Genomic DNA, 27,754 nt, shown 5'->3' on the forward strand with positions numbered 1-27,754 from the left:
CCAATGAAGTATTAGAATGTTAAGGTATAAGATTACTAAGGCAATGTAGTTTACAAGGTGCATGGACTCAGGCAGCACATACTTGTATTTCAGTCAGCAGGACTTCCGTCAGCCAAGCACAAACTGAATTTCAATGTTCTTGAGAGATACCTAATTTTCAATACAATCTTGACCACAAAAGGCAAAGAAGCTACCACATCTTTCACCGTAGAAGATACTGGTATTTATTCCCATTTTTAATTTAGGTTTTCTGAAGGACACTGTCCTGGAGAAATCCTGTGAATAATCTTGTTTTCTTCTTTGCTGTTATTCTCCCCAAAGGAACACAGGCCAGTGCTGTTGTGGGAGCAACAAGTGCACTGACAAACACAAATTTCTCTACAGACAACTTGTCAGCCAAACTACTGTTACAAATAAATCTATTACTGAACTTGCCAATTGATTTCAGGCACTGAAAAGACTTTAACTAGCAGCTAAAAAATGTAACTTTTAATTCAGTTTATGCAAAAGAAAATAGAAGAATTTCACTAATAGAATTAAAAAGCCAAAATTGAGAAAACCGGGAAGAACTCTTTAGCAGGGCAAGCCAGACCCACCTTATCCATCCACAAGTGCCAAAATGGACACTTTTAAACTAATGATATATGATCCCTGAATGAAAATGAAGAATTTCTGCCTTCTGGAGAAATACCAGAAATGTCCTGTTCGTGTAGGATGCCAGGACAACCTTGATGTTACAGCAGGGCTGGGCCTGGCATGAAGATACTTCCCTAAACACAAGAGATGTCAAATATCTTTGTAATATTTACTTACAGAATTGGCATTGGTTGGGTTTGGCCAAGGTCTACCACCCCCAGGGCCCCTGAAACAGAAGAAGAATGATGAGACACAGAACCACCCTCATCCTCTGACCAGCTCTGGGGTAAAACCTCTGAATAATCTGTTTCCAGAGGAAGGAAATGGCTTTTTGTCAAGCTCAAGTGTGTTTACAAACCATAACTACACTAAGTTAAAATGCAAGAGCAGAATTTTTGTTGTGGCACTGCTATTCAGTTGTTTGCTGAGTTGATTGATTTATTTACTACTCTGAAAATAAATTCCAGTCATAAAATAAATAAATGTTCAGTCATAAAACCAGTGATCTTGCTCACAAGATTAAGCACATGCCTGAAGCACTGAGGATGGATTCATTTACTGTGGATCTACAATACTGCAGTATTGTCAGGTTTCATTAGCAAAACTTGTGCAATTAGCTAATAAATGTTTGGGGAACACCTAATTTGTAGAAGAACAAGCCATACAAACCCTACAGGTTGCTATGATCCCTGTGTGGTGATGAGGATGATGATGGTGACCATGATGATGGTGACCATGATGACAACAGCAGCAGCCATGATATAAATGTCATGTATTACATCCAGAAAACCCTCAGAGGGTTTTTCTCACAACTTTTGCTGTTATTTTAGGTTTCTCACCCTCAGCTAAACCCAGAAAAATATTCTGGGGGTGAGGCTTCATCTCTTAACAACGCAGATGGGACTCAGACACACCAGAGGCAAAATGTCCATGCTCACAGTCACAATGTCTCAAATCCATCATTATCTCTGGGAGTACCAAGAGCTCCTGCTCATTTACAAACAGGGCTGAATCACTTTCTGAAGGCCCTGGCAACAGAGAGGCAGAGCAGATGACAAAACTTTCACATTTTCAACGGCCTTTTGGCCTCATTAGCTGGAGAAAAGCAACATTAACCACTGCAGCTCGCCAGGCATGGCAGAGAGACTGGAACAGACAGAAAGAATCACCCTTCATTAATGAGTTCTGAAAGTTCCCTAAGTCCTGCAGAAATAAAAGCTATTGAGTGCATACATTGCCTGAGGGATTTAATATTGAATCTTATTTATTACATTGTTGATGAAACTATAAAGGAACAATCTCAAAGAAGAAATCAACAGAAAATTTATTTATTTCCACTGCCTTTATTGTTGGAATGATAGAAATCAAGAATGTTGGAATGGTCTTTTCTGCATCATTCAAAGAAAGACTGAGAGGGAAAATGCTCCTCAGGTCAAATATTCTGCAATTTCTCCTCTGCTGATGATCACATAGTGAAATATTAAAATGGGTTTTTTTTGGGTCTTGCTGTTCTTTTTCTTAATTTACTAGTGGTTTATTGGATCCTCTCTTTCAGAAAAATCAGGACTATTTGTAACAACGTTTAAAGTCTGTTTTAACCCCAAACCCTTGCACTCATTTCTGTGACATGTACTGACTCAGAGACAAAACTGGGTTAAGCCACAGGAATATGGAAACTCAGAAATTACACTGAGACATGGGAACTCACCTTTCCTCTAAAAAGGTGTTGGAATTTTCAGATTTATTGCACAGCTTTAAATACACACTTAGAAATCACTGCAGCAGATTCTGCTGGAAAGCCACACGGATTTTGTGGAGCCAAATGCTTATAAAACACACATTAAAACTCCCAAACTGCAATTTTTAATTTTTTTTTAATTCCACGCAAGCAGGTCTTTTGTCTTTTACTAAATGTTTATTCTGGAAGCACCAACAAGGTCATAAAACATAACCATACAAGCACCAATTCCAAAATACTTCACAAGGTCTCTGTGGCTATGACCATTTTTTCTTCTGTAATTTTTTTAGAGTTTATCCTGTAAGTGTCAATCCTGGCTTAAAAAAATGAAAGTCTGAAATTTCAGTTTCCCAAGAGGCAAATATATTCCATCAGGAAATGAAACATCTAGACTCAACTTTGTGAATTGAAGTTAAAAGACAAAATCACACCTTTTTCTTTTATTTTTTTTAAATCTGAGGCATGACCGAGATATTCTTAGCGCTTGAGACAGCACTGCAGGTCACACAGGGTGTTAAAAACCACCAGTGAAATGCAACACTGAGGCTCCCTGAAATCTGCCTTTTTCTTCCAAGAACTGGCAGAGACATGAAGTCTTCCTAAAAACGGCTGTGCCAAGTTCCAACTGAAAAACTTAGAGCCCAAAATGAAGTTATTGTGTGGAAGAAGATGGGCTGGGCATCAGCTGTGCCCAACAGGACTCTGATGGTGCTGCTGGCGACAAAGGCAGGAATCACCCAGCAGTGCTGCAGCTGTGGCCTGCAGGGGATTAAACGCTGCCTTCTGAGTCCTCGGGCTGCCCTTTCTGACCACAAAGAACAATTTCTCACCCAGCAAAACCGTCACATTTTATATGGCAGATAGTCTGCTCTTAACCAAAGCAGCTTCCCCTCGCATTCCAAGGAGGAAAAGCTGGATTTTAAACAGCAGCTGTTTCTGTAGAACACACATTTTTGCACTTGACACGGCCAAAACCCCAAGAAAATGAAGAAGAGGGCAGTGGGAAATTGTCGAGTACAGAAAACACTCAGCTGGGAAGGGACATCCTCACGTGCAGGGGAAATGTGATTTCCCCAGCTGAGGCACAGTGGGCAAAGGGTGAGGGGAGCACATCTGGGTCCATCCTGTGGCACTGCCCCCAGCCCAGCCCTCACTGCAGTGTCAGAGACAGCACTCCATTTACAGCAGCAAACACCCTCGTGTCCTGAAAATACAATTCAAAGCACCCCAACTCAGAGCAACCCTTTGATAAAATGTGTTTATAAAGAGCACAGTATAAGTACTTCAACCCATATTCTCTCTTTCTGGTAGGCCAGGAAATCTTTTTGTCATACAGAAAACTCTTTCCTTATTTTTCCTGGGGAAACTCTCATTTATGTCAATAAATAGTTTCAAAATATCTTATCCATCCCTCAATTTACTTCTGGAAAGTTGATTTCCTTTTATTTATACAGCCTTCTGCTGAGGAAAACTTCTACAGTGCCTATACTTGACTCACACTGAATTTCAAATGTCTCAGTATTTTTTCCACATCAATTTAATTGAAAACCATAAATGCCTACTCTCAGGAAGGCTCCTAGAATTGTCTCAAATCCCTATATGTGATGCATATGATAGAGCAACACAGGACTTCAGATTTTAGTTTATTTGCTTCAAGATTTCAATGTATGTGTGGAAATCCAGACCTGTTAGAGGTACAGTGGTTTTTTCAAAATTACATTATCTATTCGTGTACCTCTTTGACTTTTTCTTCAGTAGTAACTTTTGACTTGAAATTAAAATTATCATTTCTTATTTACATTTTCTATAAAAACTGGAGTAAAAATGGGTATCTGTGATATAATGAGAAAGCATATAGAAATCTTTACTGCTTTCTTAATGTTACATCTGAAGTATTTCTACACATTTAAAAGGGGGGCTGTCTTCGGGGATACAAGGTGCAACACCCTGCCATGGTTACATTCACATTTAGAACAAATCTGAACTCAGATTATATCCATTTTTATCAGATGATTTTCCATACCCAGAAATACACAGAAACACTGACAGAAATACACTCATATCTGTAAACCTCCTCTATGTGTTTAGACTGGAAATAAATGTATTTAAGGAAACAAGAACTGCAGTTGAGGATGACTTTCAAATCAATCATGTCTTTCTTGTAAGTAGTTCTAGACAAAGGCTATTTTGCTACAATTAAGTACCGATTTATTTTTGCAGAGAAAAAGCATTCCTCACAAGATATTTAGTAAGTAGAAATATAAATAATGTCATTTTTAAAAATGCGTACAAGGATATATCAGTGATTATATTGACAAAATATTCCCAGTATTTGAAGTTTGATCTGTGAAAGAAACTGAGTATTTCTACAGACTTGTTAGGACAGCCAAGGCTCCTGTAAGACTGTGGGTTCAGTTCTTAAAATTGCAATTATTGGTCATCAAAGTACATTCTCGTTGCCTTGTCTGTCCCAATTGCTCCTTCTGCAATGCAATAATGGCATTTTCCATGTACAGTAGGATTGTTGTGCTTACATGTTCATCCCAGGCATCCCCGGGCCACCTAAAGCGTTCAGAGGGGGTCTCATGGCACCTCCATAGTTCTGCAACGACAACCAAGGGTCAGACTACCACAAAACAAAAAAACAAAACCAAAGGGGAGGGGGAAAGAAAGGACAGCAGGTTAATGACATCCCTGTGCAATGACAACTGCTGCCACGACAGGCCATGCCATTCATGCTTTCAGGATTCCCTGACTGTTGACTAAAAATTGGGATCATTAACCCCAGGAAGAAACAACACAAACAACAGAAACCGGCTAAGAACGGTTAACGTGGTTTCAGGGAGAATTATACTATTTACACATATTGAGTTCAAGTTAATGGCCAGCAAGGGTCAACTTCTAAACCAAGGCAATTCAAAATCAGAACCCCCTACTAAGATTATGAGATATTAAATGGTATTCTTTCTACCTAGATTTCATTATGTTTGTATAAAATTAAAACACATGATATAACTTTTCTAATGCACTATTACATTTCTCTTTCCATGATTCAATTCCAATAAATCACAGAATCCCAAGATGGGACCTTAAAGCCCATCCAGTGTCACCCCTGGCCTGGGCAGGGACACTTTCCACTACCCCAGGTCTTTGATAATCGAAATGAAGAGTATTTAATATGATAAATAATGTCCTATCAAGGCTAAAAAATTAAATACCCAACACCCATAAAATCTGAATTTATGTCCTGATACCATGACCAAAGCTTGACTGTACTACTTACAAAAAAATATATAAATTACACCTATTTTTATTCAATGAAATAGAAGCCAAACAATCTGTCTCACCTGACAATTTTCCACCTGTAATTACTGCTAATCCTAAGCAGATTTACTCCTTTGGCCTGAATAACAGCATTAGCAGCCATAGAGCTGTCCTTCCAGAGCAGTGATGCTCTCTGCTGAGCGCAGGTATTTGGTGATCCAATTAGGGAGTCATTTGTGAACTTAAATTTTGAGCACTTAAATTTTGTGTAGGTTAGGATGTTGAGCACAAGAAAGAAGAAGCTTACAAAAACACTGGATCTTAAATGACAGCAGAAATGGATAAATTATCCTCCTAAAAAGTGGCATGAGATTTGCCTGCAGTGTGACTAATGGTGCTGCATAAAGGATCAGCTCAATCTCATATGGCAGCAGAGCAGAGCTTCTCTTTCTACCTCCAAAAAGGGCAAATACATTTCAGGGCTACATTAAAAAAATAGCAAATACATTTTATTTTATATTTGTATATGTTTTGCTGGTCGCTCAGCAGAGATTGTGAAGAACTGCACAACTGGTTTGTAGCAAAAATACCCAAAACTGTACAGACAGTTGTGAACAGACTTGAAAGGCAAAGCTATTTAATAATTTAGAGTTCAGCTGTTATTCAAACAAGAAGCCACCAGGGAGATTATCTGAAATGGGGAAGCAAAAATGCACAGTGTGGGCACAACAAGCACACTGTGAAACAAAACACTGGCAGCACCAGTGAGGAACACCACCACCCACATGCTGCTGACTGGAGCGCAGACAAAACACAGAGGAAACTCCTGGATTTGTGTTCCAGGGGTGCACCAGGCCTCTCCTTGTCCCTCTGGGACAGAGCCAGAGATGCTCAGGGGGACAAATGGCAGCCTGGATATCTCACTTTACACTAAAATCTCTGCTGCCTGTGCCAAAATTTAGATCAACAGTGGATGAAAGAAAAAGTTTACAGAATTTGGAGAGGTATTTTGGGCAAACTTAGAAGGTATTAATATTTTCCTCCTAAACAGCATAATCAGTGAGGAGGAGGAGGAGGAAACGCCGACTCCGCTCCAGGTCTGCCTTGCCAGTGTCAGTCCTTGATTGCAAAAAACACTTTTCTAAAGAAAGCAAGTGACAGGATTCTTCTTTAAATCCCAAATATTTATGAAAATGACAGATTTTTCATTTCGATTTTGTTCAGCTGCAACTTATAAGAGATATTTTTTGTTTGTTTTAAAAAGGGATTATGAAAACAAGTCCTGGGAATCTCCAAGCTAAGCAAAGACAGAGAGTATAGACTAAGTATAGGCCTGTCACTAAGGATAACCCCTCTGTAGAAAGTACCTGTGGTCCTAATGGCACCATTCCCCTTGGAGGAGTCATCCTCTGCATCGGCCCACCCATGTTTGGATGACCTGCAAACAAAATATAAAATACATTATATGTGCAATACACAACTGGTTCAGTTATGCAAGACACAATCACCTTCTACAGCTACTTGTAATGAATCATCCCTTTCTAATTACCAGAGAAGCCTAAGGATCAGCACTGTGGAGATGCCACACTCACCCTGCTGCCGTGTGGGGTCCATCCCGCTGGGCAGGAGGGGCTGACTCCCCGGGACACCTCCGAGGGCCTGAGGCAGGGAAAACACAGCAGAGAAACACAGAATGCCTTGAAATTCATGTTAAAGACACAGCACACACGTTTCATTCCTAATTCCTGGATGTTTCCTCTGAGTCAGGTGTTAATGTGCTTTTAAATTCCCACATTAATCTGCCCTCTGGGTTTACTGAATTAGGTTTAAAGCTCATTTTACAGGATTTTACCTGCAGCTGGGTCAAGTGGAAAAATGCTTTTATGAATGGATCTTTGTAGCTGATCCATGAGGTGCTATTTAGCATTTCAAAGCACTATCACATTTTCAGTTAAAATGTATCCTGAGTGAGCAGAATGTCAGAATGGTTTGCGTTGGAAGGGACCTTAACGCTCATCTCCTTCCAGCCCCTCTGCCATGGGCAGGGACCCTTTCCACAGTCCCAGGACCAAACTACCACCTAATCAAAATTTGGGCCTTAAAGCTGCACCACAACAGTTTACTGCTTTCACACCCTGCCCATCCACGCTGTACCTTGAGTAATATCAGTACTGCTAAAGCAGCAATTAATGAATTTGACATAATGTGAATGTAGCAAGAGCTGCAGTTCACTGGGATTATGGATTACCTTCCACTCTGCACTGAAAATACCACAGTGTGCAGACAAAAACACTTCTGAAACCAAACCTGCAGGCTGGCAGCACTTCAGCCACCACATCCCACCTGCCAGGATTCACTGAGCTCAGGCACAGAGGGTGTGAAACCCAAACCCTTGGCTCAGGGGCTCAGACACCTCTGGCTCAGATAGTATTGGGAAGTGCAAAAATCAGGAGTGAATTGAGCTACAGCAGTAAAATGTTATCAGATATTAGGTGCAGTACTAATGGCACTGCACAGATGATCACCTCATCAAGGTTAATTAAGTCCCTCAGGGCCTTGGTGAGGAAGTAGCACTGGTACAGGCAGCTTTACCTGATCCCAAACATCACCTGGACAAGTCTTGCCACCTGATACACCCAGCTCACTGAAATTTAGATTTCATAAATTCTGGTGATAGTGTGTCAAAAGTAATGACAAATTTGTTGAAACTGTGTTACACAAATATAACAAAATAGCCAGAAGTTAGGCTGGGATATAGTGTAGCAATCAAAAGGCAGTCCTGGAAACCAAATTTGAACCAAACTACCTGTTCCGTTTATCCTTTCTACTTTTCCCAATATTGTAAATGACCTAGTTTTCCTCTCAGAGTTCCACTGATGTTTTTCTGTCTGTTTGTCTTTAACTTTTCATCTGCTGACAACTCTTTCTCCTCCTCCTCTTTCTGCACTATGGAGAACTTGAAAACACAAATGTTCTCTACTTCCAGAACCCTCTTCTCACAGATGGGCCAGAAAAGGTCCCTGCTGACGAACAGCAGCTCATTACTCATCCTTGTCTCGCTGGCATTGCACATCCTTAGACGGCGATGAGAGAAAATTGGGAATTCAGCGCTTTTAGAAAGTTGCCAGAGTGTCTTTGGGAGCCACAGAGCACTTCATGAGACCTGTTTCTCACCAGTAATCCCCATATTTACTGTGGAATAAATATAATTTGTACATCTAGCAGGGATGGGCAGGGACTGAAGCATTTGACACAAAAGTGAGTAGCAGAGGGCCAAGCAGAGCAGCAGCGACCAGCCTTACCTGGTTGGGTATTCGGAGAGGTGGCCTTGGGCCTCCAGGGTACCGGGGGGACATGAAAGGCTGCAGGGAGAGAAGGAAACACTGCTGAATAATCCCATTCCTCCTGTAAATCCATCCATCCATCCATCCATCCATCCATCCATCCATCCATCCATCCATCCATCCATCCCACCCTGTGCCACTGCCACGCTCACACCCATCCAGCCTCAACACCCCCACGGAGAGCTCTGGACATTGCTCCACAATGTGTAGCAGTATGACATCAATTCAGAGATTCTCAGCCAACCCACCTAGCAGGATACATTATTTAACTATTTGTTTCAGCACTTTTGACTGCAGAATATGAGAAACTTCATGCATTAATAGTGAAGAATAAATCAAAATGGGACATCTATACTTTCCACTAGAGAAGGGGGAAAGATGGAACTTTGGAAGAGAAAACAAAAGTGTTCTTGGGAGAGTTCAGAGGTAAGGAAGATCAAAACAATTCAGAAATACTTTTCATTCGTTTCTTCATAATAGAGTGAAAAGCACCACAAAATTTAACCTGTGGGGGCACAGATTCCCAGCTCATGCTGCAAATATTTATAATTTTGCTGTTTTCAGCTGCCAAGTCACTTCAGTGCTGCGCTCCTGCCATGCCTCCCTGCTCACACACTGGATCCCCTCTCTCACACCTCCCTTTATACCCAAATCTGGAACACCATCCACACCTTGAGATCTTGGCTATCCCTGAGCTACCTCACAGCCCACAGACAAGGCCAGGCCTCCAGATAATCGAGTGGTACTGGCAGCAAAAGCATTTAACTTCTCAGCTCATTCCACCCCAAAGTGTGGCAATAGCCTAGAAATATAAAGAGATGAGCGGCAAATCTACAGGAAAAAGGCACAAATATCTGACTAAACAGAAGATGAAGAGGATGGCTTTGGCAAGCAGGAGTACCTACAGCTCCAGAAGAAAATGAAGAGATAAAAGCATGCTGTGTTCTGAGCACAGGGACAAAAAGACTGATTTAGACTAGCAACAGCTAGCAGAGAAACTGCAATTATTTTACCAATAATTACTACTGGAATTTTCCCTATGATCTTACATCAATAAATTAATGAAACCTTTCACATCCTGGAATCAGATGAAAGCTGAAATAATGTAACCTACATAAACATGCACTCAAAGTAGTGCTAGAAAGCAATTTAAAATAGAGGGTTTACAAACTGGAGAAGAAAGTTCAATAACAATTGTGAACAGATTAATAAAAAGATACTTGAAATGATGTGCTGTAGAAGAGGGAGGCTCCTTTGTAACTTCTCTGATGGTGAGAACCTCTGATAAGAAAGAGAAAGGGCTGTGCATGCGACGAGGCCCTCATGAAACAGTAGAAGTGTCAGGAAATTACAATTTCAGCCATTTCCACAGAGGTCAACCGAGTGCAGCCACTCCAGCGAGGACCCTGGGTTTGACTTGTCTCCTCCAGCAAATGAAACTCAACTTTATTTGCAGCTGTGCAGCTCAAAAATAAGGGACATTTGAATTGTCTCTGAATTCAGCCATGTCTAAAGAGCAGAAACAGCCTACTAATATGCAATAGTAAGAAAAAACCTACTCCTTCCAAGCTTACAAGGATTATTACTGTAAATATTCATGTATCATGTATTCCACTTAGGTGGAGCTGCAATCAGTGACAAGCAGATTTCAAGTAGTTCGTATGGTTTGGCTTTCCAAAAAAAATGTTACCATTACAAACTTAAATATTCTTATTTTTGTGTCAGTGACTGAACTTCTCCCTCTCCACTACCAATATATTGTATATACTGTATTGCGTATTCTATATATCGTTTGTCCACAAAAAGGTCCCACCAAGATGTTTCAAGACAACAGAGAAATTCTGTCCAACATTTTAATGAAATGTATTAAATACTGTCAGATGTTCATGACAGCAGGAGTGGTTTTGAAGTGCCCACACACATTATCAAGCAATGGATTCTGAAAGACACAAACTCAAGCAGCAGAAACTTTGTGCCACGTGTTGTGCCACTGCCCTTGTCATTTCCAGAACACCTGGCATTAGTCTCTACATTAATTTCCTACTCTTTTTTTTATTAGGCGTTGCTGGAATGTCCATTAGGGAGGAACCACTCTGGGCTTCCATTCTTCACAGAGGCATCCTTCTCTCCTCAGCTTCTCCTTCCCCTTCTCCTGCAGCGCAAACACGCCTGAACTTACTGGGCTCAGAACACTGGGACTAAATTAAAGCAGTGCCCACAGACCTAACTGGTCACTCAGATCTTGTTCATGAAGGTGAAAATAAAATGTTTGCATGCTGAAGACTTTTACATTTCTGCCTATTGCCTCAGCCTAACATTCAGTATTTAAAATGCACCTTAAATGGATGCTCACACTGAATTTCAGGAAGACAGACTCTTTATTTGTCTTGGAGTTAAGCTTGAAAAATACTCAGTTATGCAGCAGGCAATTTCAGCTGTGGGGTAGGAAGAAGACAGAGGGACTAAAACCAACTTCTCCAATGGAGTTCAAGAACTGGCTGACATGATAAGGTGTTAGGAAAAGCAGAAGAAAACACTTCAAAACATGCAAGCAAGCAAGCAAGCAAACAAACAAACAAACAAAACAAAACCCCCAAAAGACAAACACGCCTCCTAAAAAACCACCAAACCCTCCAAAAACCCAAATAAAAACTCCCAACCAACCAAAAAAAAAAACCAAAAAAAACCACCAACCAACCAAAAAAAAAAAAACAAACCAAACCAGAAAAACCCAAGCAACTAAACAAACAACACAAAAAAAAAAAAAAAACCCAAAAAAACCAAAAAACCCAAAGCACACCTAAAAGACCCAACCCAATTAAAAAACAAACCTACACAAACAAAACCAAACCTCCTGAAAAATCCCTCAAAACTAAAATTAAAAAACAAGACAGAAACAAACAAGCAACCACAAAAACCAAGGGGAAAACCCCCAAACTCAAAACAAATCCCAACCAAACCCAAATAACCAACCAAAAAACTCCCCAAAAATGAATAAAACAAAGAAAGAGGAAACAAGCCAGATTTAAGCCACTGCTGAGATGGAGGTGCCACAAATATCTGCTGGCAGCAATGTATTGTAATTCCTACCCACAGGTATCAAATTCACTGATTTGGCATCACAAAAAGTGTCCTGAAGGCTGCCAATCCTGCAGCTGAAAGCAAAGGAAGAAGAAACTTCCACTGAACTGGATGAAAAAGAAGCCAGAAAGAAAAACCTTTTCGTGTAGTCACTGCAGAATATTTGCATCTACCAACTTACAGTGAAGGTTAAAAAAAAAAAAAAAGCCCAAAAACCTAAAAGGAGGAAAGTATTAAAATGCTAGAATAATAGAGATCACACAAAATAAAATCAGGGAGTGAAATGTTAAATTTAATAAGCTTCCTGCTCTTACAGCAACATTTCATGTTGAATTGCTAAAAGTACTTTAAAGAAAGGCAAGTTCAGGCACTTGAATGATGGTGCCAGAAGCTGTAGCACTTTCCTGTTATCTCTCTGCTCAAGAATAATCCATCTGTGTACAGGGACAGCAAAGGGTATCTCACAACCTGTGTGTTTAATGCAGGTCTGAGAGGTGTGTGTGCTGTGCAATATCAAAACCTTCTAAAATCCCATTTTTCTTGGTTCTCAACACAACAGAAAATAAGTTTCTCTGTGGGAAAGTGTTTGAGAAAGCAATGTTGAAGCACAACGGCCTCACTGTCCACATTTTGGTGCCAGAAAATGTGATTTTACAGGAAGCATCCAGCAGGAAGCTGATGCCATGAAGGTACAGAGGCTGGGATGTTCCTTGCTCTCTTCTTTAGCTGTTCAGGAGACTCTAAAACGTGATGTGGATCAGTTTTCACTTCCACCTAATAGTGGTGAAATAAGGAATTCAGAGAGTGGTGTTCTACCAATCATTACATACTTCAATAAATCTCTTGTTTCTTTAATCTTACCCCTCTTCCAAAAGCTGGGAGTGTAATTTACTTCCTTCCCGATACAGGTTTCTTGCACTGACATTTTAATCCTGTTTTTCCTCATACCTTTGCATTTATCAGTCACATTTTGTCTCATATAAGTTTGTAAAATTTACAATAACCCACAGCCCAGAGAAGTAATCCTGAATATTTAAATTCTACCTGAGACTTAACTGACTGTAAATACATTGACCACAAATTAAAAATCACATGGTGACACACAGCTTCACACTTGGTGTGGAGAAGAAATAGCAATAATTGATTTTTACAACTCAGCCACCTACAGCACAAACATGAACACCACTTATCCTAGCAGCTGAAAATGGAACCACAGACCTTATTTGTACACACTACAAGTGATCTTAAATTAACTGTGCTGCTACTGGAGGTGCAAGTACTGGAAAACAGTTCAAGCTGCAAGAGACAAGGTGGCGTTTCCTCTGGTGATTCTGAAAATGACCCAAATCTTTCCATCTATCCATTTAAAAGTTCTAAATGATCACAAGTGAAACAAACCAAAAATCTTTGTTCTCCTCTCTGTTTAGAAATCGGTAGCCAAGTCACACATTCTGTGTAAAATACAATTCATCTTCACCTTTTTTGTTTTCAAACTCTAGTCCAAGCTAAAAGGTCTGGCATCACTTATTGCTATGATTATTAGTATCAGTATCCAAATGATTAAAAAAAAGACTGCTGGCCATTTGTATTTCATTTTCCTATAAGTGTAAATAATATGTTAATATATCTTTTTATGACTCCAGTGTTTTAGGAAATGCTCTAGAGGTGTTTTACACCTGCATCTCACATTCCCAAACCAGGGAATTTCCCTCCTAGGAGGACCACTAAGAACCATTAAATATGTGTGAATTTAATTTATCCTGCAATTCATTTTTCATTTCATTGCTTTTTATTTTATAGTTTCCTCTGTGATTTTTTTGCTGGTATCTCCCTCAGCAGTAACAATCACTCAAGTTTCAGGACAGTCTTCCCTAACACATTTCAGTTTTAACCAGGACTAAACCCAAAATGATTTTTTCTGAAATATTTCAGAGATGAAATTTGGGTTGAACACTGCACATCTTGCAGTCTTCCAGTGCAAACCAAAGGAGCTGATTTTATCTATGATATTTCACATAAAAACATGTTATTCTCAGCACTGAGAGAGGATTTCGCTCTACATTGGCCTTTCCTGATGACAAAACCCATTCCCACGATCAAGTTCTTTACTGTGTTTCAGAAGATCCCTAAAAAATAATTCCTGTATTTATGGTTTTCTAAGAGCAGACTGACAACTTATAAATAGCAACAGTAAGAGATCTGATTTAATTCCGAATAAGAGCAAATATTTTTTTCCTGAATTGAGGAGCTCCTTCCACATCCAGAATTCCAAGTTACAGCAATACCAGCTTTTAAATATAAATTTAATGTTTTATCTCTAAGGAACACCACGTGGAAGGACACTGCAACACACACCTTGTTTGGTGTTGAAAAATGAAAAAAACCATTTTACACTTACTTACAAGAAAGAAACAAAACCAATTAGAAAAGCCAGAAACAAAATGTTTGGTCCCCAGCTAAACATTGTCTGAGATGCTGATGGCCAGGCCATGCTTTTAGATGATCTGTAGGAATTGCACTGTTATTACATCTGTGTCACTTTGCGGGGAACATAATTATCTGAAGCTCAGGAGTCCATAATTGTGAGAGAAAGTTGCTAAGTTCTGCACATGATACTTAAAGGATTTTTTTTAAGAAATTCATATTTTGTAAGACATATTACTTATATGAATTTTAAACCAGGTAAATAGTTTTTATAATAATTTTAGTAAATGCAGATAGAAGGGAAAACAGAGTATTTCAAACACGACAAGCCAAAACATCCAAAATGTACCACATTAAAAGCCCTCAAAATAAAAATCCCTTCATTTTTAGAACTTAGACACCATCCAGACAGAGGACTGAAAGCATTTTCCCCAGACAGATAAACCTGATTTTGATACACAACTGATTCTTTGGAACAGCTGATTAATTTCTCAAGCTGAGCAGTTTTAATTTGTTCCAGCAGTTATGGGCAGTGAAATCATTGCCACAACTGCAAGGTGGGACTGTTGAGCCCAGCAGATCCTGGATAACTTTATTTTTCACCAGTTGACTTTATTGCTGGTATTTAGGGAAAGGAACCCAAACAGGAGAAAACCACAAACTACTTATAGATCTTTCTAGATGATAATACCCTCTCTCACAGTGTAATAGCTCAAACGAATTTTTAAAAAATTGAATATTTTAAAATGCAGTGTGATACTGCTGAGGACAAAAATGCACACACACCAATTCTGCAAAGAATTAGAGCTATAATTTTATTGAGTATTCCCAGACTGCTCCACTGTGGTGGGTGCACTGACAAACCATGGACACTTACTTCATAAATACAATAAAGTTCTTCCTACCAACATGAATTATATAAACTCAGAGGGGGAAAAGTCCCCTTAAAAATCTTATTTTCAAAGTTTCTCCAGGCTACCAAAGCTGCTGTCTTTGCTCACAAGCTGCAGGTGCAGCCCTGGTGATGTTTCATTCTCCCATCACCAAGTGTTCACAACCCAGGATGGTTCTCAAGCTTCTGGCACTTCTCTGTACCTGCCCTGCTCAGAATCTTTAACTTTTCCCTCCTTCCCCTGCAATTGCCCCACCTGCTGCACTGGAACTGAGGCTGGCTGTGAACCTGAGCCAAATCCAGCTGACTCTGCCCTTCTGTTGCAGCTTGAGACTATCTCAGATTTACAGAAAAGGGAATGCTGCAAAAATGGGGAACACGGGAGGAGGATCAGCACTTGGGGGAGGGTGGTGGATCCTGGGACAGAGAATGAGGTGCAGCTGCTGGAAGGGGGGTGACAAAACATGGGAAAGCTCTGGAAAACCAGGAGACTGTGAGAGTGTTAAGGGGAGAGCTGAAAGAGTTCCAAGGGGCTAAAAAGAAACAAGAAGTTTTTAGACTGACAGATACAGGTGCTGGTTCTGCACAGACCAGGCTGAGGCACAGCACATCCTCAGGCTCCAGCTGTGACATTCCACAGCTGGAATGGGGATCCCTCCTTCCCTGCACAAATAACAGCCTCAGCGGACAATTCACTCCAAAATGGCTTTAAAGAGGTGCTGGGGGATCCCTCCCTCCTCGTCCTCCTTCCTTTTACTGCTGTAACCAAATGCTGCATTTATTGGCTCTGGAATACAAACTCTATTTTTTAACAATGTGTCATGCCATAACTTTACTGTAAATACGGTCAATATTAACTATGAACTAAAATAGTACATTACAGAGATATTTTACAGCCTTACACTACACCCCACAAATCCATTTTCTTTTCAGTGTAAGTAGTTCACCATTGCTGTTTCAAAATGCAGGAGATGCATGTTTCTACTTTTTAATTTGCTGGCTTTGCTTATTCTCACTTAAGTAATAAACTTTGATTTATATTTATTTACATATGGTAGATATATATTTGTTATATATTCATATATAACCAATATAAATGTTTTTAATATGTATATACACATCTATATGTATTTTCCTGCCTAACTTTACTACTTGAAATATATATTTGTATCTCAAATAGTTATGCTAGGCAGGAAAATAAATTCCTTTTTGCTCATGTGCCTTACTGTAATAATGCTCTCCTGAAGCATTAGGTCAGCTCTACTATGGCAAAAAAGGCTAAAAATAATACTTGAGAATAGTATGGATTGAGGTAAAACGAGCACGAGCAGCTGCCACTAGATGGCAAGACAGGCTCACATTACTTTGCACGGCTGGGTTCGGGCTGGTTTTTATTTTTTTTCCCTTTATATAAGAGGAATATGTAACATTTGTATTTCAAACATGGTGTCGACACTTCTCTCCCATGCCATTCCAAGTTTATCTGGTGATCTGAAGTTGGTGAACGAAGCCAACCACTTGAAAAGCCCTTTAGAAAACACAGGCACCACAGAAATAATGTTTACTGGTAAATTGAACTGGAAGATTATGAAAAAAAATGATCTCTTTAATCTCTTTAAAAAAGAGATTTTTAACAAATGTGCTGAAAAAAAGTAATGTGTTTAAAGAAAGGGCGCTTCACTTATGTGTGAAAAGGTAGAGACAAGTGTTAGAATTTGACTTTTAACAGAATTACCAAATTAAATAAATGAACTGTCAACTGTAGAACAACCTGCTTGCCCTACAACTCCCAGCAGGGTCTCAGGTGAGTGCCTCTAAAGCCACTCACACAGCCACGGAACAGAGGAGCAGAGGACAACTGGGGTTTAATTAAACATACATTTAGGTGTTTCTCCTAATTGCCGAGCAAAAGCAGCAGGCAGGGTCAGTGCTGGGTGTCAGTAACTTGGAGAACCAGTGCAAGGTGCCCCTGCCCACAGCTGGGTTTGGAACATGAGTGGCTTTAAGGTACCTTCCAACCCATTCTATGCTGCTCTGTTTTAAACTCTGCATTTAGGAATGCTAAAACTGGAAATTTAACTAAAAGGCAAATAAAATCCTGTGAAATCAATAGTTTACATTCTGTTTAAAAACTCCAAACACCTCAATGAACACATACTCCCAAACTTCCCTCTGGCCTCTGCTCATTTGCTTACTAACACCAGCATTGTCCACATGGATCAAATAAATGGTCTGCAAAAACACAAATGTAGCATCTCTCAAATTGTTTAGCTGCCTTAAAATATCAGTGAAGAGCAGGATGGAAATGGTCCTGAGTACCTGAAGAGCAGCAGTTGCACCTGCAAGACTGGATGTGGAAACCTGAAAGTCTCTGAATTCTATGACCTGTGGAAGATTTAACTGACTGTATCTGAGTTTGTAAGAGCCTTGTGTAAAGCTGTGGCTGCTGACATTATCTACAACCACTAACATCAGACCCAAAGGTAATTATTTATTATGATCCTATCCAGTCTTTCAGTTGCTCAGTTGCTATGTCAGGGTGAGAGAGGGCTCCAGAACCAGGGACAAAGAGCAGGTCATGCTGATATCCATGACTGGCCATATGAAGAAACTAACATATGATGTGGATTAAAAAGGTCTAAAAATTACTCAGAAAATGTCCCAAATGACTTTATTTTTTTATCACAGTAGCTAAGTGCCTTCCTCACGCTTTATGTCCAGGATGTTATAGATGGGAAAATTGGAAAAGTATGAGGTATTTCCAGACTCAGGCTGGGGCTGGTTGGGCACTTCAAACATGTATCAACAAATGCATCTCACCTCTATGCAATCTAGTATGGTTTCATTACTTCTAGTGCCTAAAGTAGCTTTTTGGTCACACTATTTGGAGTTAAAGAGTCCTGTATGGTAGAACTATTGTGTCCCACACATTCAATTGTTGCTCCTAATGAACCAAGAGCAGGTTCAGTTTCTGTTTCACACAGTTACTTCCAGAGTCCCTCTGCAGCTCAAATTGAGAGAAGATGCAGACAAAATGTTTATGAACTTAAAGCTACATTCAAACACACACAGACCAGTGGAAGAAACTGAGGCACATGCTAACTCCACATAAATACCGACTTTTCAAATTTCACTTTTGACAGTGCAAACAATTTCCATTGAAAATGAAAAAACCTACAAACAAAACCCCAAAACCTCATTTATTTGATAACAACAGTTGTGTACAACCCCACCACTGTGGCATTTTTCTGGACAGTCAGCACTGTAGTGACCCATCATTCCTTACCTAAACTGAAGTATTAAAGTACAACTGCAGAGAGATATAAGACAAATTCAGCTACTGCCTGCAGAACCTCTGCCTCTGTAGAGCAGGCATGAAGTGCCACAGGTTGCTAATTAACATCAGTGCTAATGGTCCACCTCCATGAGAAAACCTCATTTTACAAAGAGCAGAGTTTTACCACATACTGTCTGAGAAACAATTCTCCTGTATTTTTCTACCTCCACATGCTACACTAGGCTACACTACCAGACTGCATTATTTTTTTAAAATAAAATATACTCCTTTTCTTCTATAAAAAATAAATGTCTCAAAAATCATGTTAGAGGTCAGCAGTGCCAACCAAAATCGACTCCTGTTGTTGTTTCTTCATTCCCAGCACATTTCCCTCCTGGACCGTGACATTCCCCTGCTCTGACAGGAGCAAACTGCAGCAGCAATGATCCCACCTTGCTTACATCCCTGTGAGTGCTCAGTACCCACCCAAAACACGAGTGCAAGAGGGAAGAAATGACTTTAAATTATCTGTGACCCCTGAGTTCTGCAAGCAGAGCTGGCAGGCGCTGGCTGTCAGCAGCTTCAGCTCAGCCCAACCCAAACAACTCCTGAAAGCAACAACAGGATCGTTCCAGGGTGACCTTCCAGATACATTTTGGGCGAAAGGAATTAAAATGTTACGAGGCCTTTGTGGAGCAGAGTCTCAGTGCACTAAATATAGACACAAGCACCTCTCTCCTGCTCTGCCCATGTGGACTGACTGGAGAACAAACTGTCTGCTGCCATAATCTGGGAGTGAGGGGCAGGTCTCAGCTCCACAGAGTGAGGGTTGCCAGCTCTCAGACCCACACAGATGAGCCTGTTCTCTGTGGTTTGTCTTACCCTGGGATCACAGAACTGCAGAAGAGGATGGAGAAGGAGCCTGTCCAGGTAAAGGTCTAGCAGAAGAGCAGCACCCATGTAGGAAGGAGGAGGTTTTCACCGTGAGTTTCCCTTTCTCGCCTGTGATTTCACCTGCCTTTCACAGCGGCAGATGATGCCCCTCCGTTTTCGAGTTTCACACATGCAGGCTCTGTCTGCCAGCACATTTCCTTGTCCCGGGGCGAGCTGACCTTGGTGAGGCTGAGCTCTGAGGAAGGTTTCAGAGCCTGGCACCAAGCGCTGCCTGACAACACCCACAGCAGCAGCAGGGCTATCTGCACTCACAGCCTCACACTGCCATGGGACCCTCTGCACTCTGGCTTAGCTCCCCTTGCTGGGACTGCTCCCACACACATCAATGCACCCACTACCACACCTGATTTCCAATCTTAAGCATTCTTAAGCACACAGCTACAGCAAGAATTAATAATGTCTTGGAAAATGTTCCTTTTCACTCTCAGGCCTTGTAAAAAGAGCAGGATGATGTTGTGGCTTCAAGTTAGACTCAAGACAGATACTGGCATACAATGAGACTTTACCTGCACTCAGCTTTCTATCAGATTGTCTTTCTTACAACTTCAAAGATCTGGAGTGGCTAGAAGTCTATTCACACTTCTAAAAACAAAACTCCCACATCCTCCTTCTGCAAAACCTTTAAAATAGTTACTCTCTCCTCTGTACTTCACACACTTGTCCCACCTGTGCCCCTTCCCCATGTTAGTAGTCATCACAGACAATAACAAAAAAAGTTAATTCCTCTGACATCACAACTGAAGTGGGAGGCTGAAGTAATTTTTTTTTTTTTTTAAAAAGCGAAATATTGATATAATCTACAAATTAAGACCAAAATTATGTACAAAAGAGCCTACCTAACCAGCTGCTCAAAGCACTAAAAGCAGAAATAAATTAATTAATGAGTTCTGCCAGCTCCCGAGAATTTTGTGACTGGCAGCAGCCAGATATTTTCCACTTCACTTCCAAGTGTCTTTTCATTCATGTGTTACAAATCAAGCCTCAGTTTGCCAGTGTGGAGGGAAACCACTGAGTTTTGGTGAGGAGGAGATGTAAGCCCAGCCTGGGAGCAGTGCAGCCTCAGGTCACAAACACCACACTGGGCGTGCACTGAAATGTCATTTCTTCCACCATCATATGCTGTGCTGTTACTGCCCAAAGTGCTAAATGGGTGTTCAGCTCCACGTAGCACAGACCTGAACAGAAGCAGCACATGGTCTAAATCCCTGACTTAGCTTTTCTAGGCAGTGGTGTTGAGGTCTTCAAGGTGCAGGGCAATGCTCAGTGAGATGTTCTGCATTGCCCAGGCTGAATTCCCACAAAAGCTCAGGAATCTGGTCTGTGGCTTTAGCACAGAGCTGAACACAACCAACAACATTCTGACTTTAAAATCTCCATGGAATGGTACGTATATTATCATAAGAAATTATTTAAATATTGTACTCAAGCATTTTTTGATCTCTGCTAAAAACCTGGCACCGTTTCTTGTTCTGTGTGCTGTACGACTTCATAAATTAAATACTCATCAGTCAGGTCCCTTCCTTTCCACCTGTCCACTTCTGTTTAAAAAAAAAAACTCTCAAATATTGCACCACACAGTGAGACATAGTTCAGAACAGGACCTTTTCTACAGACTTGCAAACAGTATTACAGAGGATTTTCTATCCTAAAATTCCTGTAATCATAATTTTTTTTCTGAATACCTGAAAAAACCCCGGTGGTACTGGACCTACTGGCATGCCATCTCCTGGGGGAATGTTTCCTAGCACTGGGCTGGGAGCTGCTGCAGCACTCTGAAAAGAACAAAGGGAGAATAAACCTTTGTCATTGCATGGTAGGCATTAAACTCCCCCCAAAAAAACCCCAAACCTGACCAAAGTGCAGAAAATAATTATCTGGATATGTCATTATGCCATTGTTTCATCTAAAGGTAAATTAAAATTGTTTAGCCTTTTGTCTATACGAGTACCATGATCTGTTGAAATAACAAATGTATTTTGAGGGGAATGGTGCTAGATATTGCACAGGCCAATTAGGCAAAGCTTGACTGAATTTTAAAAAATGTTGTATCTGAGTGTCTCTACATGCACCAATGTGAATGTAAGTTGCATACTTCTTGTCTCTGCATATGAACAGTCTCACACATGCACAAGGATATATACAGAGCATAGAAAAAGTTATTTATGCATTTTATCAGCAATTTCTAAGCACTTTAAAGATAATTTCAGCAGCCTGTAATATTTTTTAAGAACAACAACAAGCTTCAAAACAGGGCTGTTATAAACAGTACAAGAAGGGATGCTCATGATTCTGCTGGTAATGCTCAAGATTTTACCAACCCCAAAAATAACCACCATGACAAATTAGAAGAATTCAGGTTATGTTTTTGGAAGGGAAAAGAAAAAAGGGATTTCTAAGGAGTGAATCAGAGGATGAAATTAGTTACCTTTGCAAATCCTTCAGCTGGAATAAGTGAGTAAAGAATATTGCTCCTGGCAATTTTCATGCAGGAGATTGTCACAGAAAAGAGAAGCCAAACTGTTTCTGTTGTCATGTGCTGGAACCTCAATTACTTTTAATTTCTAACATTCTTCCTTCCTACAATGTGTTTCTGTACGGCATGAGGCTGAATCACCTATAAATGCTCAAAATCTTGAGTGAAAGTACTGGAGCACACAGAATGCTCCCAGAGCCACTGGCAGGTTACTAATGACCTGCCAAAGCCTGCCCTGCAAAACACACAGATATTAAATTATCACTCCATTTATTGTGCATGCACGCTCGATACCCTAAAGATGCAGATCTGGAAATTGCATTTCCAGGTGTTTGGCACAATACCTAAGAAAGGAAAGAATTCTGCTGGAAAGATCTGAAGACTGGCACAAAAGGAGGGATGACCTTTTCCAACCAAGCAGAAAGGAAACATTCAGTTAATCACCACAGATTTCTTCATGGCTTAAGCTGTGTTTTAAAGTTCTGAACAACTAGCAGTAACATATTTAGCATCCAAGCTGAATGTGCTTTGGAAAAGTCTGGAATGTATCACTGAAACATAAAGTTTGCAAAAGATGCTGGATTTCAAAATGAGTGCAAGGCTTTTATTCATGAAGAAATCATCTAATAAAGGGTATTGTCTATGCAAGGATCAGTGCTGAAACACTGTAGAACTGCAGCTGACAGGGAAAGCCAGCCAGGTGAGCTGGATGCAGCAAATCCTTTGGAATTATAACCACAAATCATGCAGGGAGAGGCCACCACAAAGCAGCCAGAGAAACTGTGGCCAAAAAACGTGGTGCTCTGCCAGTCACTGCCATTCATGTCAAATAATTATTTTTGTATCATTTCCATTTCCAAAGGGAAACAGGAAAAAAGCTGTTGGTTTGTTGCTGTTTGAGGGTTTTTTAAGGAAATATGATCTCTTTAAGCATCAATGTGCAATAAACCCATTGAGAGGCACAGTCTGAGTGGAGCATGCTGGATGCATAATACAGGTACAGGTTTTCTGGATGAAGGATGACAACAGCAGCACTGATGGAGAAAATCAATGATGTTAAAAGCTGAGCATCTCCAAAAGGCCCAAAGAGCCTGAGCTGCAACCAAGGAGGAGCAGCCCATTAAAGGGGCACTGCTGGGCTTCACTGCAGCACCATCATCCATCCCCCAGTGCCCTCACTGGGCATGGCAGGTGCCACTGGCCATGGGATGTGTCCCCTGCCAGGTCCTTGGGGTGACAGGGGAGGGAACAGCCCCTTGGGATGAAGAGCTCCTCAGGGATACAGCACCCTGCTGCTGACAGTTCATGCTCTTTTCCACTTTGAAAATTATTCCTCAAAAACCCCCAGCAAATTTAGTTAAAAAATAGAGGGGAAGGGAGAAATAATGACTATTCCAGAACAAAGGGAGAAAAGGATTGAAGTTATAACTGTTAGCCATTTGCTGGCTAAAAAGGCTTTGTAAGAAATATACCTAAAAATAACATTTTCATAATTGTCTCAGAGAGGTGGGGTTTTTCCCCTGTTTCTGCATCTCCCCTGGCAGTGACACCAGAGGAACCCAGCCCCGTTGCTGGTGAATCACCAGGAGCTGGCAGCGAGGGACTCGATGTGCTGGGTTTGACTTTCAGTGGGTTTTCAGTGGATTCAGTGGAGTTTCAGTGCAAACCCCCTGCCCTGCCCCTGCGAGAGGAGTGAGGGAGGGAGGACTCAGAGTCTGCGTGGCCACAGCAGCAGGGCAGAGCTGCAGTGCCATAACCCCCAGAATTCTGCAGTTACACTCTCAGGTGTCACAGAAACCTCCATTCCTACCCTTCATTATAAAATGCACTGGCTTTTTTTTTCTGTTTTCATGTTTGTTTGGGATTTTCTTCCCTGATGGGCAATGAAGTCCCAAAGCCAGAAATAAAGTATTTTCAGTGTTTTGGGTATATTACATTTTCTAGCTTGTGCTAAATAATGAATCTTTTAAGAACTTCTACCAGGTAGATCAATAAACAAACCTGCAACTGCTGCATGGAAATATTCTTATTTATTCTATCCTGATGAATTATTCATTCTTTTTCCACAGTCCCATAGCAAACCATGGCCTCCTTCTGCATGCCTTACAAGTTGTTCATCATTTATACTTCCATTAGTTTGACATTTTAAATATTTGCAAATTGCTTTCCCTGCTTTTCATAAAAAGATGAAATCAGAAAATTTAGATGGTATAAACTCCTTGTACCGTAGCTAACCTCCTTAAAAATGGAAATCTCTATTTGCTTTTGCAGCTAAAATAATGAATTTATACTAATGAATGTATAATAATTTACAATTATTAATTAAATCTATGTACTTGACTGAAAGTTATTATGGTCATTCCTTCTCTACCCAAGTTACTCTTGGCAATGCAAAAATAGATTATTATAGTAACAAATAAAACTAGCTATGGTTTAGGATGGATTTTATAATAAAGAAATCCCAAAGTAAATAAAATGTAAAGTAAAATCATTTAGCTATTCCACTAGTATAGTATCTGAAGTATAAAAATCCAGAGATAAACCTGCAATGCTCATTTTTTGAGGCCATCCCAAAAAGTAGCTGATGGGGTAAGCTTACAAAGAATTTCACTTGAAACCAAAAAATGGTACAAAGAAATTACTTGACTTTATAAAAATCCTCACCTGGCTCTTTCCTTCACCAAGACATTCAATTTCAGGTATTTTGCTTACACTAAAACTTCCTTATTTCAATCCAAAGTTTACCACGTTACTAAATTTGTCCCCTCAGGGGAAAGTTCTATTTTTAAGAAGTCTCACTGATGGGAAATGATGTAACCAACTGGATGATGGAGGGGAGGAGCTGGACCCTACAAATAAAAGTGTTAATTCCCTCATCCCCTCTCCCTCCTCCATGTCAGCCCTAAATCTACTCGTATCATTTAGGAACACAATATTTTCATATATTCATACAAGCAACCAAAGCATGGCATCTCCAGACAAAGACATTCTGCCATGGATGGTACAGACACAATCAGCTGAACTAGAGCAGAAATCTCTAGATTTCTGAGATCAACATCTCAGGATATTTTATACATGCTGGTGTTGGGTTAATGAAACAACTTGAACGGTGAATGTGGAATGCGAAGGACAATGCAGGAAACCACAACCATGTTTGAAATGCTGGTGAGAGCAGCACAGTCAGAAGGAAAAACACAAAATGTCAAAACTTCAACAATTGCTGGTTGGTTTTTTTTTTCTTTTCTCTTTCTCCTTTTCTGGGGGCAGGGGATAAATATCCAGTTCATTAACTTAGAGAACTATGGGAAGTAAGGAATTTAAACTTTTTTTTTTTTTTCTGGAAAGATGGATGATGGATGATTACTATTTCCAGTCATATTTACCACCTGTTTAATTTCTGGTCATTGATAGCTTTGAAGTGCAAGGCATACTGCAGCCAGTACCATAAAAAAATACTGAATTTCCTTTCATAAACACTTCAATTTGTAATTTACCAAGTCCTTCTAAGACACCAGCTGGTTCCTGTAAGAGACCTTCCCTATTTGCACCCATCACAAAATAAAGAGGTATTAAAGGAACTAAACTGATTAACCACTAGCAACCTCCTTGCTTTCTCCAAGATGGAACAAAAAACTACTCATCACTCTGAACAACAAAATAAATAAAATTTCAAATACTTTAAATAAGTCTCTGTGCCTTTTACAAAGCCTCTGAACATGTGGCTGCACACCAAGAAGCCAAAACCCCCAGACTGAGCAGCCTTGGTTTACTCAACACAGATTGGAAGGTCATGCCCAAAAAAGGTGGATTCATCACACTGAAAGAGGCAGGTAATTCGAAAGATCTGGATCATGAGACCTAATTAAACCCTGGCGTAGCTCCACTGATATATATTTGTCTGAACTGCTTAATTTCTGTTGTGTAACAGGAAGGCATTCACATGACTGCACAAGTCTGAGAACTGTGACTGTGGAAGGTCATTCCTTACAACTTCTCAGTTTTCCTCCAATCCCAGCTCCCTATGGTTTCATCTGGATTCTGCTATTTTATTTCTCTTCATTCCATCTTATTTATGAGTAACAAAGAATAATAAAAATAATGATGCCATCAATGCAGATGAAAAAAACCCCACATTTATTCCTTTTCTTGGAAACACAAAAAGGATTGCACCAGCAGATGTGGTCATTTAGGGAAGAGCAGATCTGTTGATAATAATGATGATGATGATGAAGGTGTCCTCTGAGACTTCACCCATCCTTCTTCCCCGTGAAATAATTCTAGCCCCAAACCCACCTCACTCTAGCAAATATCTGAGGTGGGATCACAGTTTGTATCCCAGTGCCCAGTCTGGGGATTTCATCCTGCTTAGCTGAGACAGAAAAATTTCATTACAGTGCTAAAAACTGGCTACTGGGTTGGAATATAAATTAATTTTGAGCAAAGCTTTGTTATCAGTGAATAAAACTACTTCAAATTCCTGTTAAAAGACAGCATTTCCATCCTGTCTCTCAGCTGCTGCTTCTTGGATTATTTAGAACATAACTTCCAGATGAGGTTTTCTCAAAATTATGGTTATAAAGAAAAGGTATTTAAACGAAACCTTCATTATTGCCCAGAAGTTAATAAAATCCATACTATGTATAGGTACCAGCGGACTGTTCACTGACAAAAAGGTGCAAGAGTAATTTGTGTTGCAGATATGGGAAAAAAACCTATGACATTCTTTTGAATTTCTGCCCATTCTTCTGGGTTATTTTTTTTTCCAAAACAGACCTGTACTGAAAGGCAGAATACCCAGCTTTCCCCAGGTGGAGAATCACACAATCACAGCATGAGCCAGGTTGGCAAAGACCTTTGGGACCATCAAGTCCCAGCTGTGACCCAACAGCTCCTCCTCAGCTAAACCATGGCACCGAGTGCCACGTCCAGGGCGGTGACTCCACACCTCCCTGGGCAGCCCATCCCAGTAAAGTTCTTCATGAAGATTCAGAAATGATACCTCAAGCAATGCTTTCAGCCTGTTTTCTGTGAGGGTGAGGGCACTCCTTTGAGGTGGAGTCCCAGGTCTGTGCCTGTGTGCAGGGCAAGGGTCCCAGCCCAGGACCCTCCCGAGCTGCAGCAGCACCGTCAGCCCCAGCAGGAACCCCCACGCTGCCAACAACAAAAGGCACTTGAGGACACAAAACGGTGCTGCTGTTGAAGCCTGGAGCCGAGCTGCAGTGATATTTCAACAAAATGACTTCTTTTCCAGAAGTGACACTTACACCCCTCCTCCAGACTCCCTGGAGACCGAGGCAGCTTTGCTCGCAGGCGCAGGATCCCCCGCACGCTCCCCGCGCTGCTCTGCTCCTGCCTGCCCCCGGATCACAGCGAGGGCCCCTGCACACCGGGGTCTGCCCCTGCCTGCCCAGGAACACGCTCCCCTCCACGGGCAACGCCTCGGCCCCCACACCTTCTGTCTCCAGCCGGGTTTTTAAATTCCAGATATTCCCCGTGCTCGAGACACGCCGTGCTGCACAAAGAGGATGATCGCTGCTCATCCTTCCCTCCTTCTTCCCCAACACACTCTTCCATTTTTTTCCATGCTCTACAGATAATTCATGGTTGGTACAATTGTGCTAATTGGACTAGTATGACAAGACTATCTCATACCCCGACTTCCCCTAGCAAT

The 27,754-nt window shown here is 40.7% G+C and overlaps 1 protein-coding gene across 5 annotated transcripts in view; it reads right to left on the bottom strand.

The window, feature by feature from the left end:
* Positions 1–27,754, bottom strand: part of SSBP2 (single stranded DNA binding protein 2) — a 135,442-nt gene that overhangs the window by 22,915 nt on the left and 84,773 nt on the right. For 2 of the 5 annotated variants that reach the window (XM_059492922.1, XM_059492919.1), the window contains exons 5-10: positions 21,293–21,382; positions 8,941–9,000; positions 7,231–7,297; positions 7,006–7,076; positions 4,909–4,976; positions 814–862 (exon numbers count right to left, since the gene is read on the bottom strand). In XM_059492922.1, coding sequence (XP_059348905.1) covers positions 814–862; positions 4,909–4,976; positions 7,006–7,076; positions 7,231–7,297; positions 8,941–9,000; positions 21,293–21,382 — 405 coding nt within the window. Of the gene's footprint in view, positions 1–813; positions 863–4,908; positions 5,001–7,005; positions 7,077–7,230; positions 7,298–8,940; positions 9,001–21,292; positions 21,383–27,754 lie in introns of all 5 variants that reach the window. The other 3 variants (XM_059492918.1, XM_059492921.1, XM_059492920.1) reach the window with 3 other exon arrangements.

Source organism: Ammospiza nelsoni, chromosome Z (assembly GCF_027579445.1).
Source record: "Ammospiza nelsoni isolate bAmmNel1 chromosome Z, bAmmNel1.pri, whole genome shotgun sequence".
Lineage (NCBI taxonomy): Eukaryota > Metazoa > Chordata > Aves > Passeriformes > Passerellidae > Ammospiza > Ammospiza nelsoni.